Genomic DNA, 18,360 nt, shown 5'->3' with positions numbered 1-18,360 from the left:
CCCTCTGCTACTGAAGCACAAGAAACTTTGTTTTAACAAGTTACCCACATTGTTCCTTCTCCATTAACAGGAGGAAAGTCTTGCACAAGTATGAGAGCTGAAGAAGCGCAAATGTTTGGACCTTAGTAGCTGGAAACTAAGAAACGATCACCACTAATTCTTAACATTAACTGTGGTACGGATACGACCAGCAGCGTTCAGTAAAGGAAAACTCTGGCAAAAAAACAGATGTTTCCAAAGTGAAAATTAATTAGAGGGATCAGATTCCTAATGAACACACAAAATTAATCGGCCAGCACCCAAAAGGACTCTTAAGCAGTCGTTCAGTAATTAGCAAAGGTGATAATGCTGGGTGCACAGGCCATAAGGGCTTACTCGCCACGTTATGGATTTTCTGCAATTCTTATACCACTGCGATTCTGCAGGTATTTCTAAAATTACATATAAATAAGCTCAAAGGAAATATTTAAACAGGTTGATAATCAGGAACAAACATTTTTCCGACCATGTCTAAAAGGGCCTCCAATCACGGATCCAACGAGCAAAACGCAGATGATCTGGGATTGTTACTAAAGGTGCAGCTAGCAACGCGGTGCCAAAATTAAGAAAGCATAGGATGTGCAGTCATAATAATTATATAATAATAATGATGCACCTATATCAAGAGTACAGAAATCGAGTGGTTAGGCTAATAAATCAGAAACCTACAAAAATACGGTAGATATACAGCCAAATGGAAAGTATAAAATCATTTAAAAAAAACATGTTAAAAAGTAAGGAGAATCACAAAAGGGATACAAACACAGCAGGAGGAGATTATAGATGTGCCCGCCTCTTGGCGAATCCAGCCGCAAGTGCTATTTAAGGGTACCGTCACACAGTGGCATTTTGATCGCTACGACGGCACGATTTGTGACGTTCCAGCGATATATCCGTGACGTTCCAGCGATATAGTTACGATCTCGCAGTGTCTGACACGCTCCTGCGATCAGGGACCCCGCTGAGAATCGTACGTCGTAGCAGATCGTTTGAAACTTTCTTTCGTCGTCTAGTGTCCCGGCATGATCGCATGGTGTAACAAAGGTGTGCACGATATTGTATACGATGTGCGCATAGTAACCAACGGCCTCTACATCGCACATACGTCATGAAATTATCGCTCCAGCGTCGTACATTGCAAAGTGTGACAGCAGTCTACGACGCTGGAGCGATATTGTTACGATGCTGGAGCGTCACGGATCGTGCCGTCGTAGCGATCAAAATGCCACTGTGTGACGGTACCCTAACAGCGGGGATATGTCGGATTACATTCTTATACTTTACTTCCATTGGACGATGAGAGTAGAAATGATGCCCTCCGCCAGTCTGACGCCATCTCCTGACGAAGGCTTTCGCCAAAACGCGCGTTGGGGCTGGAGTGATTCTAGCAGGAGGTGTCTATTTATATAAAATATGGCACTTTATTACTGGCATGTCTGCCCCTCATCAGATACCGGACATTGGTTTGTCGCCCTTCTTTGATCCCCCTATTTTTTTTACTTGTCCTGAAAGTGTTAATAAATGTTTATTTATATTTTCTATTTGGAAACATAGCTATTTTGTAGGTTAGTTATTAGCAGCATATATTCCTGTGTAAAAAGCAAGGATGTGAAGTCGGAGTCAGTGTCCATTTTGGTGGAGTCGGAGTCGGTACAAGGGTACGTATGCTCATGATTAGAAATAGTAGTGTTCTGGAAGCAGCTTATTAAATCGCTGTGTCCAAAACGTGGCATTCTACATTACAAGCACAGTGGTTGGGATTTATAGAAATCCCATTCACACTGTGCTTCTTTTTAACGCTGCGTAAACTCACCTGCGGTGCGGGTTTCCGAGTCGCAGCATGTTAATTTCTGTAGCGGAAACGCTTGTCTCCTCTGTGCACTTTCCCTGAATAGACTCATTAAATGCAGTAAATCCGAAGAGATCGAAAAGAAGGAAAAAAAAAAAAAAAAAAGTGCTAAAAGGTAGAACGCAGAGTTTTGGATGCAACAAAAATACACTGCTTCCAAAACGCTACAATTCCTGATAAAGTGTGGACATGCCCTCAAATGCTCCAACAATATATAATAACTTGGGTAGAGTAGTACAATGCAGGATGTCCTTTAAATGTCTGTTCTGTTCCTGATCTAAGGATCTGAGCTGTTAGTTGAGATGAATCTGTGCTGCACTTTATGCACATGCCCAGTAGTGACCAGTGCTGTGGGGTCGTAGATGAGATGAATCTGTGCTGCACTTTATGTACATTCTCAGTAGTGACCAGGGCTGGGGAGTCGAGAGTCAGTGAAAGTGAGGAGTCGGAGGTTTGGCTTACCGACTCCAGAGCCATGGTAAACAAGACATGTGTTGCTGAGAACCATGACAGTTTATACACATAGAACAATTATATTACCACTGTTTCTCAGGCTGTTAAGCTACAGGTAAGCCTTTTGCCAATCTGGGGTCATTTTAATGGCCACTATTGAGATTCAGTGGAAGAGGTAATACCTTCCTAAGGCTACGTTCACATTAGCGTCTTTGGGCGCAGCGTCGTCGACGCAACCCAAAGCGCATGTCAAACCGCATACACAACGCAGCGTTTTTTGTTGCATGCGTTGTCCTAAAATGTTATTATTCTTGACACAATTGAAGATAAAAAACGCCCAAAAAAGTGTCTAAACACTATAAAAAGAAAGACCACCAATGGAATTTGTGTACATATACCCTTGCAGAGATGAATTCCTCCCATTTTGCTTGTGTTTCCAGCATCAAGATGGAGCGTCCCATGGAGAGTATCTACATGAATATGGAGTTGGATTTTGCCTTGGCTAATGCTTATGCTCTTGTCACTGTCTAGACACCATCACTTGTTTTTTACTCAAAAGGCGCATACGTCGAACAACGCGGGTCAACGCAGACACCTGCGCCCTATGCGTTTTACATAGACACTAATGTGTTTTTTGGCGCATTTACGACGCAAGTGCGTTGCATGCGTTGTTTACCAGAAATTTGGCGCAGGAAAAATGCAACATGTAGCGTCGGCCGCGTCCTGTCTGGTGCGCCCAAATGATGCATGCGTCGTACAACGCTTGACAACGCATACCGACGCATGCGTCCCCCATGTTAAAGATAGGGGCGCATGACGCATGCGTCGGTATCCGTCGACGACGCTGCACCCAAAGACGCTAATGTGAACGTAGCCTAACAAAGTTTACTGGCCTGAGCAACAGTCACTTGATCACTAGCTGATCCCATCATTTAATCACAAGTTTTATAGGTACATATTTTTCCTAAAGGTGCCATTGACAAACTTCTCACCAGTCAGTAACAACCCATCCAATCCACACAGGAAAATAAATCAAAACACAGATGTCCAAAAATCAAGTTATGTCTAATAATGAGAAATGACAGGGAAAAATTATTGAACACACTGAAATGTACCTAATACTTTGTACAAAAGCCTTTGTTGTGATGATAGACTAAAGACATGTCCTGTATGGAGAAACTAGTCGCACGCATTGCTCAGGTGTGATTTTGGCCAATTCTTCCATTCAAACACTCTTCAAATCCTGAAGGTTCCGTGGGCTCCTATGAACTCTGTGAGCTTTAGTTACTTCCATAAATGTTATACTTGATTCAGGTCTGGTGATTGGCTGGGACATTCTAGCAGCTTTATTTTCTTTCTATGAAACCAATTTAGAGTCTAATTGACTGTTTTGGGACCACAGTCTTGTGGAAATGTCCACTCTTGTTTGATAATCATCCTGATAGATGGCAGCAGATTTTTATCAAGAATGGACAAATGTCCATTCATCCTTCCTTAAATTATATTAAGTTTGCCATTATCGTATGCTAAAAAACCCCACACCATGATGTTCCCATCTCCAAGCTTCACGGTTGGTATGCAGTTTTGGGGTGATATGCAGTGCCTTTTGGCCTCCAAGCCTGGTATCTATTATGGCATCCAAAGAGTTCAATTTTGGTCTCATCTGACCAGACTGTATTCTCCCAGTAATTCCCAGGATTGTCTAAATATTGCTGAGCAAACTAAACGAGCTTGAACATGGTTTTTGTTCAGTAATGGAGTAATTGCGTACTGAGTGTGCATACAGGCCATGGAGGTTGAGTGCATTACTTCTAGTTTTCTTTGAAACAATTGTACCTGCTAATTCCAGGTCTTTCTGTAGGTCTCCACAGGTGGTCTTGGTTCTTGAAACAACTCTTCTGATAATTCTTTTCACTTCTCTGTCTGAAATGTTGTGGGGAAGCACCAACTCGTGGCCAGTTCATGGTGAAATTAACTTCTTTCCACTTAGGCCACATTCACACTTTCCTTTTTATCCTGCGGGTTCTCCCGCAGCGGATTTGATAAATCTGCAGGGCAAACCCGCTGCGGTTATCCCTGCAGATTTATCGCGGTTTGTCCTGCGGGTTCCGCTGTGGGATTTTACCCCTACTATTGATGCTGCATATGCAGCAATATGCAGCATCAATAGTAGTGTTAAAAATAATAAAATCATGATGATATACTCACCCTCTGACGTCCCGATCTCCTCGGCGCTGCAGGCGGCAGTCCGGTTCCAAAGATGCTGTGCGACCAGGACCTTCGGTGACGTCACGGTCATGTGACCGCGACGTCACCGAAGGTCCTGGTCGCTTAGCAAACCTGAGACCGGACGGCCCCGTGCAGCGCTGAGACTTCAGAGGGTGAGTATAACATGATTTTTTCTTTTCTTTTTTTTTTAAACACAAATATGGTTCCCGGGGCCTGGAGGAGAGTCTCCTCTCCTCCACCCCGGGTATAACCCGCACATTATCCGCTTACTTCCCGCATGGTGTGCATAGCCCCATGCGGGAAGTAAGCGGATCAATGCATTTCTATGGGTGCAGAATCGCTGCGATTCTGCACAAAGAAGTGACATGGTCCTTTTTTTCCGCAGCAATTCAGCGCGGTTTTTTTCAGGTTTTTCCGCATCATGTGCACTGCGGTTTTTGTTTTCCATAGGGTAACATTGTACTGTACCCTGCATGGAAAACAGCTGCGGACCCGCAGCGGCAAAATCGCCGCGGTTCCGCAGTAAAAACCTCATAGTGTGAACATGGCCTTACGGTTCAATACTTTCCCTGTGTCATTTCTCATTACACATAACTTAAGTTATGGACATCTATGGTTTGATTTCTCTGCCTGTGTGGATCGGATCGGTTTCATCTGCTGAGAATTTAATTTCAACAGCACCTTTAGAAATATAGAAAATTAGTGACACATACAATACCCATTTCACTGGCTATGTGTATGTACGGTATACTATATACACACACGCATTATGTATGTATGTTTTTTCTTTTTAAATAGAATTTTTGACATCTTCCTGTGTAAAAAGAAGATGTGCTGAAGACCATATGAAAATCGTCTGGGGTTAAAGGGAACCTGTCACCCCGTTTTTCAGTATGAGATAAAAATACTGTTAAATAGGGCCTGAGCTGTGTTTTACAATAGGGTATTTTTTTCCCCCCCGATTCCCCACCTATGCTGTCAAAATACCTTACAAAAGTCGCCGTTTTCGCCTGTCAATCAGGTTGGTCTGGTCAAAAGGGCGTGGTCACAGCGCTGTTTCTCCCCCACATCTTGCTTATCTTCCCGTTGGTGGCGTAGTGCTTCTCGCATGCGCAAGTGCCGAATGCACTGCGCAGCTGTAGAAAAAGAGCACGATCTGCGCTATTCAGCGGTTTATCGGTGGGCGCGGCCATCTTCCTGAGGCCGCGCGTGCGCAGATGGAGTGCTCTGCTTCACGGGGCTTCAGGAAAATGGCCGCGGGATGCCACGCGTGCGCAGATGGAGATTGCGGCGGCCATTTTCCTGAAGCCGAACTTGGCTGAAACCGCTGAATAGAGCAGATGGCGCTCTTTTTCTACAGCTGCGCAGTGCATTCGGCACTTGCTCATGCGAGAAGCACTACGCCACCAACGGGAAGATAAGCAAGATGTGGGGGAGAAACAGCGCTGTGACCATGCCCTTTTGACCAGACCAGCCTGATTGACAGGCGAAAACGGCGACTTTTGTAAGGTATTTCGGCAGCATAGGTGGAGAATCAGGGGACAAAAAATACCCTATTGTAAAGCACAGCTCAGGCCCTATTTAACGGTATTTTTATCTCATACTGAAAAAACAGGGTGACAGGGTCCCTATAACAACGAATGTCCTCATACAGTTTGCATTGGCCCAATAAACCAGGCAGGCAGCTATCGACTTTTTACGTAAGCGATTTATGCTCACTGTGGGCAGAAATCTGTGTAAAAGCACCCATATCGGCACAGTCACTGACAACATGGAGAATGTCATAAGTGTTGCCCACTACAAGGAGAATTTACCTTTTTTTACCCGACTGCCAAGAAAAAACAAGGAATAGATGATTAATTACACCTTATAAATTAAAAAAAAAACCTCATTAATATCACCATATCATACAATTAATCAATTAGCCAGTGCACACAAGCCATAAAATGCTTCTTGAGTTTTTTTCCCCCTGACTGTTTTGTAAGAGCTGCGGTTTTGCAAAATGCAGCAAGTGATGCAGAATCGCAACGTGTGAACATAGCCTTAATATTGCTAAAGGTATCTAAAAACTTGGAAATTAACAAAACTGTAATATAATTATAATAGTAGTTATATGGATTCCTCATACTGACAGTAGTCACTCATCAATATATAATGTTTTATCTTTAAGAAGTCTGAATGGATATCCAATCATACAGGTACCGTAGGATTATCCTGTCTGTCACAATCACATTTCATGGATATCATGTTATTGCAGAAGGACAAGAGACAGACGGCGACTGGCATTGTGGATGCGGTACAGAATTACTAAAGCAAGGATTACAGATTGGCTTATTTTAAAGTTTCAACCACATCCAATGCCACCCATTAAGGCAGGGGCAACACGATTTTGGAAGGAACAGGTCACATGAGATTAAGATCGCTATGTGCTGCTACTACATTGCAGCATAATGTAGGTGACAATGTGACTCCATTCTCAAGCACCACGTCGTATGTAGCACCAGTTCATAGCGATCTTTGGCCTTGCAACCTGTGCTGTGACCAAAGTCATTAAGTAGCCCCAGCCTTAAATCTCATTGATATGATGCAGAAAAAAATCTGTTGTATAAAGTGACCTGCAGAGTGGATCTTCAATCCACAGAATGTCAGTTTATGTTGTGGATGTCACACTTTGCCTTTGAAAATGCTACTGCAAAAATACATGTATGTCCCGATCAACAGCTTAGGTGTAAAAGGAGATCTGGCCAAAACAATAAAAATATTTCCAGATATGATAGAGTAACTAACAATGAACTGGAATAATGGCTGGCAATGGAGGTGATCCCCCCCCCACCCACACTTCCCAGTATGTGACATGTCCAGCAGCCATCCTTCCTTGGGCTGATTTGTTTGGCTAATGGAGACAGAGCAATTAGTTTAGTGAAATAATGGAAATAATATTTACACAAGGAGTAAATACGGAATTTTGGGAGGGTGCACATTTGTCAAATGGACACAGTTTACAATAGAGCATTAGATGTTTGCTGAAGAGAGTAAAGAGAGCACTCTCACCGCTCTGTTTAGGAAAAAAATACCGCCTAATTAATTAGGGAACGCGGTTTAGATTAGACTTCTAGATATTGCATCCTCCGGTAGCAAGAGATCAACTAAAAGTCTGTGATGTAGAGATGTCTGCGTGGTAGCCGGAACATCTGCACATCTGCACACAGCAAACAGAAGGATCACTTTGGATGCATCTGTGCAGATTTATCAATGGAGAAAATAATTATGTACTATGCAGTCAGAATAGCATTACATAGGATGGCATTCATCCTAAAATCCGTATTGAAACCGATAAAGACGCAAAAATGTTTTCTTCGACGCTGAGGTCTAACAGGTGTGCCTTACTGCCGCTTGCAACTTGACTATCTGCTTACAGTTACACCAGTCTTGTTAGAGCTGCCCAAGTACTAAAAGAGAACCTGTCATGATGACCGACCCCTTCAAAACGTGTCAGCAGGAGCCTCTGGTGTCTGCCATGTCTATTGGTATGAATACGGTGCCACATCACCACATCCACGGCTCATTTACAATGAAAAGAGATTAGCAGGGGTGAATGCCAACACAGTGGTGCAGCGGCGCGAACGTTCAATATTAACACAGGTCCATGCAAAGAGACTGCAAATGGGAGGTAATCTCTAAAAAGTTGTCCACTTTCAGGAAAGCGGACCCCAAATGCTGTTAAATATCCAACATAACAAACACAGCAGTTACTCATCCTCCCAGGGTCCCGCGACTGCTTCCTGAAGCTACACCCATCTCAGTGTTTTGGCTGCAGTGGTAACGTCACATCGACAGCGCGCATCACCGCTATAGCCAATCAATGAGCTCAGCGGCTCATGCCGTCTACCTTTAGCCTTTACATTGGGTGATCGGATGTATTATGCTGGCATAAAATCACTGATAAAGGTAGCTCATTGTTTTGTGTAAACATAGAATACGCTGACAATAAAATGACGCTGCTTGGTGTTCCCACCAGGGCTGTGGAGTTTGAGCCCATTTTGGTGAAGTCGGTGTCATGGAAATTGAGGAATCGGAGGTTTGGCTTACGGACTCCACAGCCCTAGTTCCCACTGATCTGTGTAATTGAGTTATTAAAAGGAGAGCTGGTCAGCTTATAGGTAGGCAATCAGTGGCCATTAACGGGCTAGATCACCCAATGTAAATGGCACCTGTACCCTAGATAGAACTATTTTCAGTGTTCCCTCTATAAAAACGGTACAGGATACAATAACTAAGCATATTATACCTAATAGAATGACCAGAAAGTTCAAAATATAAGGGATACACTCCTGACTGACACTTCCAATGGTAAGGTAGGATAATAACTGGGAGAAAAGCCCAATCTGGCTGATCAATCTCCACCCGAGTATCTGACAGACGCACAGATAATACATATTGTTGGTGGACAGGCCAGCATTCACATCGACATCCATTACTAGACTATAAAAATAGAATGTTTGCGCATGATCAGAAATGGACCCTATTACCTGAGGGGTTCACAGAATACCACGTATGGTTGTTCCATCTACAATACATCACTCACTGCGTGTTTTTAGACCATGACTGCAGCATTAGGCAACATAAGACAAGTGGACAACTCTACTCCAACCTCCCCAGCCCAAGGTAAGTGCTCCAGAGAGCGAGTTCAAGATGGACAACCTCATTATAATGCTGACTAAATAAATATGGGACCACGTCTAGCTAGGCTTCCTGGGAATTTCTATAACCGTCGTGTTCTCCAAAAGGAAAAGTTGCCTCCCAAAGAAATTCCACTGGTAGATTAGTGTAACATTTGTATAGAATAAAAACTAGGGCCCTAAACATGCATGTCGTAACCTCTTAACGAGCAGACAATTTTACTATTTTTTCTTTTGAACTTTTGTTTTTTTTATTCCTTCTTCCAAGAACTATAACTTTGTCAGTAGATATAATCACGAGGGCTTGTTTTTCCAAGACAAGTTTTAATTTGTAGTTTTGAATGACACCATTCACTTTACTACTAGCACTGACAAATAGGGGAAAAAATTCCAAGTGCGGTAAAATGGTAAGTAACCATATGACGTGTATTTATATAGTTACAGAGGGGGTTAGAGAGGACTGTAAGTCACTGGCAACGCCTCCCCGCAAGGGAAATAAAAGGATTTCGGGACAGTTGGGCTACGATGTACATTAGATTATCGGTGGCATCGGATGAAATGTACGGCCAGTACATCAGGAACAGATATCAATGCATGCAATATGGAAATGAGAAGAGTTGTATAAATAAAAAAAAAGTGTTTATCCCTGAAATTTTTAGAAATGTAAAATGTTCTTTAAAAAGAAGACTTATATTTAATGTGCAGAAATAAAAAAAAAAAAAAAAAAAACATTTCCTAAACTTTCAGGTTTCCTTCCCGAAGTGGCGTTTGAGTTGCCGGCCAAGCATAACAACTGGGTGGCGCACAAGTGACATCTCACCGGCCTGGCTAATCAAAAAAATAACCATAATTAAATTGCACACACTTACCCAGAGGTTTTTGCTCAAATTTTGGAGACAGTCGCGAATATGGAGGAGGAGGAGATTCTGAAAGAAAGAGAAACAAAACGTAAATTTTATGAGAGAAGCACACAACAAAAAAGCTTTGCTATGCAATAAAATCCTGTAATTTTTGCAGCATTTTTACAGCTATACTATGTTGACACTAAACTGTCAGGTCCGGTGGCAGGTGTGCACCTTGATCAAGATTGACATGCATGCAATGACCCGAACAGATTTAAAAAAAAGAAAAAGCCGCCAATTGCACCTTTTCTGCAGACATTAAAATCCTGGTTTGTCAGCAGCACATTCCCTTTACATTTACAATACGTGGTTCATATCATTGACACAGAATATTTGTCTAAAAACAGGAAGGAAAAACAAAAAAAAAAAAAAAGGAGCACTGACTTGATGTATTGCCACCCGATTTAAATCATCAGCACATAAATTTTAAAGAAATATTAAAACGGGTTGTTCACTATTACTATTAACCCCACTTATCCCCCTAAGAAAAACAACAAATACTCACCTCCCGTACTGGCGTTAGGTTTCCCAAGGCTCGCGTGTCATTAGGTCATGTAAGTACCAATGTCAACCAGCAACCGCTAACAAACTGTAGTTATCACATAACCTTCTGATGTCTAAATTTTTCTCCAAAAGGAAGTGTAAGCGAAGCTTCCCTCCAATTGTCTGCAGTGCTCACGTAGCACAACAATGTCAAGCGAGCACTGGAGTCTTGGTGTCAACACGACTGGAAAGGAGTGCATGCGTGGTGGTGGTGAATATTTGTTATTTTTATTATACACTGGGGAAGACCGTTTTAAAGGGAATTTTTCAGCGGGATCTCCCCTACCAAACTATATGTGCACGTAAGCTCTTTCATAGACAAGTCCAGCAACATCTTTACATGGCCAGTCCGTTCCTCACAGTTACTGAGCAATCAATGTTTTAATTAATATTCTAAGAGGTTGAAGGACTATTGTAGATCTAAACCATCCGCCATTCCGTCCAGTGTTACCTCCTACCGTATAACTGAAAATCTCTATGCTGTGTGATTTCAGGAACAAGGAGAGGTCAGTCAAGCAGGAGGCGTTGCTTGAAGGGGGAATAGAGCTGGAGTGACAAAGGCTTCATGTATTCAGCCTAGCATATCTATACAAAACACTAATTTTTCAGTAACTGAGGAACAGATTGACCATGTAAAGGTATTGCTGGACCTATCTTTGGAAGAGGTACGAATATATAAATAGTTTGGGGTGTGAAATCCTGTTGACAGACAGGGCTGTGGAGTTTAGGTTTGGCTTACCGACTCCACAATCTTGTCAGGGCTGTGGAGTCGGAGTCCATTTTGGTGGAGTCAGTGTCATGGAAATTGAGGAGTCGGAGGTTTGGCTTACCGACTCCACAGCCCTGCTAATAGATTCCCTTTTATTAGGTGTTGTGTTGTCTGACTAACGAAAAACATCTTTATAATATTGTCATTCGCCCAGAGCCACAATAGTCCCCCTGCACTATTACGTATGACCCCACACGTAGCCCAAATATGACGAGGCAGAGGACACTTTAGTGTCAGTATCATTTCACAGTTGTCACTGACCAATAAAGATGTATAAAAATCCAAGAGATAGCAACGATTATGAGAGATTGATTCTTATGAATAATGCAGAAGAGACAGAATGAACTATATGAAGAAGGAACAAAAAAACAAACACCACAAGACAAGAGTGAGGAGAATGGAGGCAGGGTTTGGACTGTCTCCTCCAGCTCATTACAGAGTAGAAGGTTTTTTTTCCTCTGAAAGAGAGGAGATGCCATTTCCTAGGACAGAGTGGCTGAATGAGCGCAGGAGGGGAGGGAAGGGGGCAGTGGTGACTGCAGCTTTAAGAAAGCAGCTGTAATTGGCGAGATCTCCAGATAAACAGTCATTCTGGCGCCAGCAAAAAAGCAAACTCTGTATTATCACCACTCCTACTCCTCAACAGCAGAGGGACCTCCTCAGGAAAGCAGCCCTGAGAGTGATCTGATTTCAAAGAGAAAGCAGCCAGACCAAATAAACTTCAAACTCCCTGATTCCTGGACTCCTCTACTCCCCATTAGAGAGGACTCGACCTCATAAAACCATTACAGAGAAGAATGGCTTCATCTCACTGTCTGCGTTCAGGAACACAGCCGCTAATTCTACTTTCTACAGCCCCCCATTCCTGACCGACTGCATTAATATTTGCAACAGCGTCGACATGAACAAACATGCCCGTCACTAGACACAAGGGACAGTTGTCCAAGAAGTCCATTTACAGTTTGGAAAACAGGAAATCCCACCATTAAAGCTTCACTTATCGCCATGAAAACTCAATGTAAATGGAAATTTTGTACCATAAAACCTTATAATGTCATCTAGCGCCATGATAACCAAGAAGCAAGTTTGACGATGGCAAAGACCAACTAAAAACACATTCTTGGAACTCATGCACACAATTATATTCTATATTTTACAGATCCAAATAAAGGCAATTGGTCTGCAGTGTGCCCGCATCCGGACAATGTGCCTCATATGCCATAGTACAGAGAATACAGTGCCACGTAACCGCATCGTACAGTGGCAGACATGAGGATGCCGTACACGGAATTCGGTGCCAAGAGTAGAATGAACGATCACAAAGCAGCTTCTTTTCCAGAAACAACTCCACTCTTGTTCATGGGCTGCGACTAGTGATGAGCACAAGTGATCGGATAAGGTGTTTTCTGAGGAGCATGCTCGGGTGCTAATCCAGTGTCTTCGGTGTGCTCGAATAACATGTTCGAGTCCCTGCGGCTGTATGTCTTGAGGTTGTTCGACAGCAGCAACACATGCAGAGATTGCATGTTTGGTAGGTAATCCCTGCATAGGTTGCAGCTGTTAACAGCCACGAGACAAAGCTGCGGGGACTCGAACATGTTGTGAGCACACCAAACACGCAGGGTTAGCACCCGAGCATGGTCGGATAACACTTTATCCAAGCATATACACTCATCCGCTCCTGACAAGTATCCCAGTTCTTCCCAATTTTCTTGATTTGGAACGGAGTTGTAAGGCAATGAGCAAATGTGCTCCTAGAAGAAAATAGCCACAATTTACTAATCTCTAATATTACAGTAAAAACGGATCCCAACAAAGTGACCTACTCATTACCTTCAGTAAACAAATACATAAACATTTAGCAGGAACCGTTGAACGCGAAATCAGAAGCACCAATTGGCCAATGAAGAGCTTGTACGTGCAAAGGCGATGGGATTTACAGAAGTGTCGTGCCCACTGTGTTTTTTTGTTTTTTTCTTTTTTTAATACATGGCGTGAACTGACCTGCGGAGAATATTAAAAGAGCCGCAAAACATCTAGTTCTCGTCAGTACGCTGAGTTTTATGTGCGGAATCGCACAGGATGCACAATATATGAGAATTCCATTAATGCAGAAACTCCGCAGATAAAAAAAAATGCACGTGTCTTTAGTGCGAAAAGTGTCCTCACCTTGGCATGTCAATCTCTGCAAGGAGAAATGTTAACCCTTGGATTCTGCTGTGGAAACGCACTAAAAATCCATGTAATCCACATATGGCTATCAACGATCTGTCAAAGCCAAATACCATACAAAAAAATGAAGAAAAAAAAACACAACAACAACTCACTAAAAAATGTAAGCAACCTAATAGGTACAGAAACGCTGCAGAAAATGTACAACATCAAAGACTCAAATACTTATCATGGGAACGTACACTTGGAAAATTTAGAATACGCAAAAAAACAACAAAAAAAAAACACATGCTACAATCTGCAGGAGAACTGCAAAATGATTTTCCAGCAAGACCACTACTCTGAACATAAACCATGGGTGTGGAAAAAAGACAGACAGCACATGCACACCTTTTACACTGATCTATTGCGGCTAAGCAAAAATTTTAAAAAACTTAACACAAAGATTTTAATTTAAAATTCTGACCAGACAGTATGAAGCCCACTGCCACGTCACGTTTTTGATGTTGCAGAATTTCCGCACCATTTCTGCATCTATTTAAATTAGGTTAAATGCGTTTTTGTGCGAGTTTGTCTCCGGTTGGTGTGTCATTTTATAAATAAAGCTGCTTTGTTTTTAATACTTCCTGGCTTTTTTCTTTGAAAAAACTTTGTTGACATACTTAGGTGCAGAATACAAACATTTTTGATGAGTTTCCTTTGCGGAAAATATGCATAGAAAACTGTGTACCCACAAGAGAAATGGACATGCTGCAGATTTGAAAAACGCACCGCAAGTCGGTGTACGCAGTGTTAAAATGAAGCACAGTGGGCAGGAGATTTCTATAAATCACATCAACTTTGTTATAACCAAGACGCTGAATTTTTGATGCAGCAAAAACGCGCAGCGTCAAAAATACAACAAAAGCTCATTGTGGGAACGTAGCCAAAAATGTACAGTCTCACGATCACAATGTTAAACTAAGAACCTCCCTCTGCTGACAAGCTTTTTTGGAGCTGGAAATTTCATTCTCCAGCAAGACTTGGCACCTGTCCACACTGCCAAAAGTGCCAATACCTGGTTTACAAACAGTATCACTGTGCTTGATTGGCCAGCAAACTCACCTGACCATAACCCCATAGAGAATCTGAGGTATTGTCAAGAGGAAGATGAGACACCAGACCCAACAATGCAGACAAGCTGAAGGCTGCTATCAAAGCAACCTGGGCTTCCATAACACCTCAGCAGTGCCACAGTCTGATCGCCTCCATGCCACACCGCATTGGTGCAGTAATTGATGCAAAAGGAGCCCTGACCAAGTATTGAGTGCATTTGCTGAACATACATTTCAGTAAGCCAACATTTCGGATTTTAAAATCATTTTTCAAGCTGGTGTTATAAATTATTCTAATTTACTGAGATAATGACTTTTGGGTTTTCATTGGCTGTAAGCCATAATCATCAACATTAACAGAAATAAACACTTGAAATAGATCACTGTTTGTACTGGCTCTATAATATAGGAGTTTCACTTTTTGTATTGAAGAACTGAAATAAATTAACTGTTTGATGATACTCAAATTTTTTTTTAGGAAGCACCTGTAGAAAGGGTTCATCCAGATAGGATGGACCAGAGTCTTCCTAGAAGCCATTTTCCTCGATCTCTGGCAGTGGAAGCAAATGTTGACGAGTTAAATGTTCTATATTTTGCAGCTGGCACAGTTATGGGGGCAATGTCTGCGGCTGGCACTGTTGCTTACAGTGGGCATTCCTCTTTCTCCTGCAGTTAGGAAGTCTGATACAAGAATAGTACTAGAGATCTCTCCCATCAACTCTCAAACACTTTCTGAAACAAAGAGGAACATATACTGAATGAACTGAGGGATTGGGTTGACTAATAAGGGTATGTTCACAAGCACCATAATTTGTAAAAGAAAAAAAAAATCTGCACCAAAACACTAGAGTAAAATACAAAATATTTTTGTTTATTGCTTTTTTTTTTTTAACTTTTATTTGGGTGAAAAACGCTGAAAGAATTAACAGGGCGTCAAACGTGGAGCATGTGTATGAGATTTTAGAAATCTAAATTATGCCAGTACTATAAAACGCTGAGTATTTTAAGCACCAGAACACTACGTAAAATACGCAGGAAAAACACTGCAAATACCCCACTTGTGAACATCTAAAGCAGCAACTTCAAGTCAATAGGAATGTAGGTAACAAGCCCCTTCTTGGTCTGCTTTTAGAAGGTGGGAGCATACCCCCCCAAACACCCGTCTGATCCCCACACGCATCGTTGGTCACCTGTTATTCAACAAATGCCGCTCTCAGGACCCAAAGATCCCCCCAGAAAAGAAACAAGGATTCTGTGCGCTGATTCTCCATAACACTGAGCGCCTACCCTCCCCCTGCCAGCTCACACTTCATCAGCAGTTTACAGGGGGGCAATGCCTTTTACTGGACAACATCACAGCCCTCGCATTACATTCCAGGGCAATATTTGTTACAGGAGAGTTCTCCAAAGAGAAGGTTACTACTTCTACAGCTAGAAAAGTATTTAGAATTGAGAGTCCTCAGTGGTTGATACCTTTTAATGGCTAACTGAAAAGATGGTAACAAATTGCAAGCTTTCGAGACTACACAGGTCTCTTCATCAGGCAAAGGCTAAATGAAATTCTGAAGAATCACATATTTATGCACAACATAGCACAAGAAAAAAAAAAAAAAAAGGAAAAACCATGGATAAGACAGGTGACATGGAGCAGATACTTCTACAGTTGGAAATGCACAACTGCCGGGACAAGGCAGACAAAAGGAATGGTGGAGGCCCCTGCAAGGAGCACACAAATAATAATTACATATGAAAGAGACACTGGCATTCTGAAAAACAAATGTTTCTATTGTGTCTGCCCGAGACCTAAAAATGCTACAAAACCTCAGCAACCACCGCAAGGCAAAAATGACACCGATATAATAGAAGAAACCCAGGCCTCTCGGAACTGTGGAACTTTCCACGCAGCTTGGGCAAGAAGCAAAAGAGCCGCTGGATGTAATCTTCTCCCAGAATTAAGGCTGTGGTGGTCCGACCATTGCGGAAATATCTGTGCTTTCTGCGGTCACCGCAAAAATACAGAGGATCAGAAAGAACAGATTATGCACCCAATTCATCAGTGTTTTCGCCAGAAACTAGAGTATAAAAACCTTGATATGTTGCAATGTTTTATGTAGTTGAAACCGGAAACCTTTTGCGATTTTGTCCCAGCCGGCCGGAGTGGGATGTTGTGTGATGATGCCCCCCCAGCAAATATATCAGAATTGGGCCCACTTTAGTTGCATAAATTACGGCAGAAATATATTGGAGTCCCAGACTTGAGTAACATTTCTGGCGGAGGTGCATAGCTGTGGTAAGCAGGGCTGTGGAGTCGGAGCCCATTTTGGTGGAGACGGGAGTTGGTGTCATGGAAATTGAGGAGTTAGAGGTTTGGCTTACCAACTCCACAGCCCTGGTGGTAAGGTGTGCCAAATTCATTAAAGAGGTTGCCCGGTCCAAATCGATAAGTCTGCAGTCACTGTGTGTGACTGCAGACTTATGAATCCCCCAGTGCAGGAACTGTGCACTGCAAGGGTTCACTGATTTTGAGCCGGGACCGGAGGGTATGTATGCGTTTAACATGCTCCTGGCCAGGGCCAGTCTAGTGGACGTGACCTCGGTCTATACACTTGTACAGAGCAAGGTTCGCACCGTCTAGTGACACAGCCATGGCTGATTAGAGGGCGTGGACTTGCTCCATACAAGAGTGACTGCAGACTATCGATTTGGACCGGACAACCTCTAAGACTGGAGTGCATACAATGAATCGGGCCTTTTGTCTTTACATCTGCTCTACTATGTAATGTCACAGGAAGGATTTCCGTAAATTGCGAACTTTTAGTATTTGGGCTATAGGATTACTATAGACGCACACCAGAGGTCAAGTGTCTTCACTGCATCTGAATGGCGAAAAATTTACGTTGTGCAACACTTTCCTACAACTGAAGTAAATTAGAATAAGCTGTGCAGCATCTGCTTTCCCATTAACTTCTATTAGGTTTAATAGTTGCACAGATGGCCCATTTTGGATCAAAAGCTGAACCAAGATGCATCTTCTGTCCCTCTACCTGCTGCACAACCTCCGTGAGGTGCAAATAGTGCAACTATTTACTTGGGTTTGCTACACCAATGTTGTGCCAAGTCACAGTGTAGGGATCCAGAGATCGCGAATTACAAAACCTCCATTCAATGCAGCTTTATTTAATAAACACAAAGGTAAAGGAGCTGAACCTGCCGATTTGGGAAAAATCATCAACTATTTAATGTCTGGACTCTCATCCAACAGCAGAGGATGGATGTAAGAAAAATCAGGAATGTTGAGATTAAAACATGCCTGAGTGGGAATGAGCTTTTAAAAGATTAAAGGGTTATTCCCCAAATTGCAAGTGCTCCATAGAGAAAGTCACACGCTGTATTTGTATATTTCTGACACACACACATTGACAATGAATGGAAGTGTTGGATAGAGAATAACTTGCGATTTTGGGAATAACCACTTAAGAACAGGTACATCATATACAAGTGTGCATGAGTAGACTCCTTTTAAATATTTATATATGGCCCAAAATAAAATGTAATCAACTAATTTAAGTTCTGTCCATTCCAAAAAAAAGTAGTAAAATGCTCATACAACTGGCGTGCCATCCTATATTGT

At 42.4% G+C, this 18,360-nt stretch overlaps 1 protein-coding gene across 1 annotated transcript in view; it reads right to left on the bottom strand.

Annotated features, from left to right (window-relative positions):
- Positions 1–18,360, bottom strand: part of SMAD6 (SMAD family member 6) — an 89,504-nt gene that overhangs the window by 31,815 nt on the left and 39,329 nt on the right. The window contains exon 2 of the mRNA XM_069766405.1: positions 10,119–10,175. Coding sequence (XP_069622506.1) covers positions 10,119–10,175 — 57 coding nt within the window. The remainder of the gene's footprint in view (positions 1–10,118; positions 10,176–18,360) is intronic.

The sequence above is a fragment of the Ranitomeya imitator genome, chromosome 4 (assembly GCF_032444005.1).
Source record: "Ranitomeya imitator isolate aRanImi1 chromosome 4, aRanImi1.pri, whole genome shotgun sequence".
NCBI lineage: Eukaryota > Metazoa > Chordata > Amphibia > Anura > Dendrobatidae > Ranitomeya > Ranitomeya imitator.
Note: the sequence above shows the minus strand (reverse complement) of the source record. Positions and strands in the feature narration are given on the sequence as shown.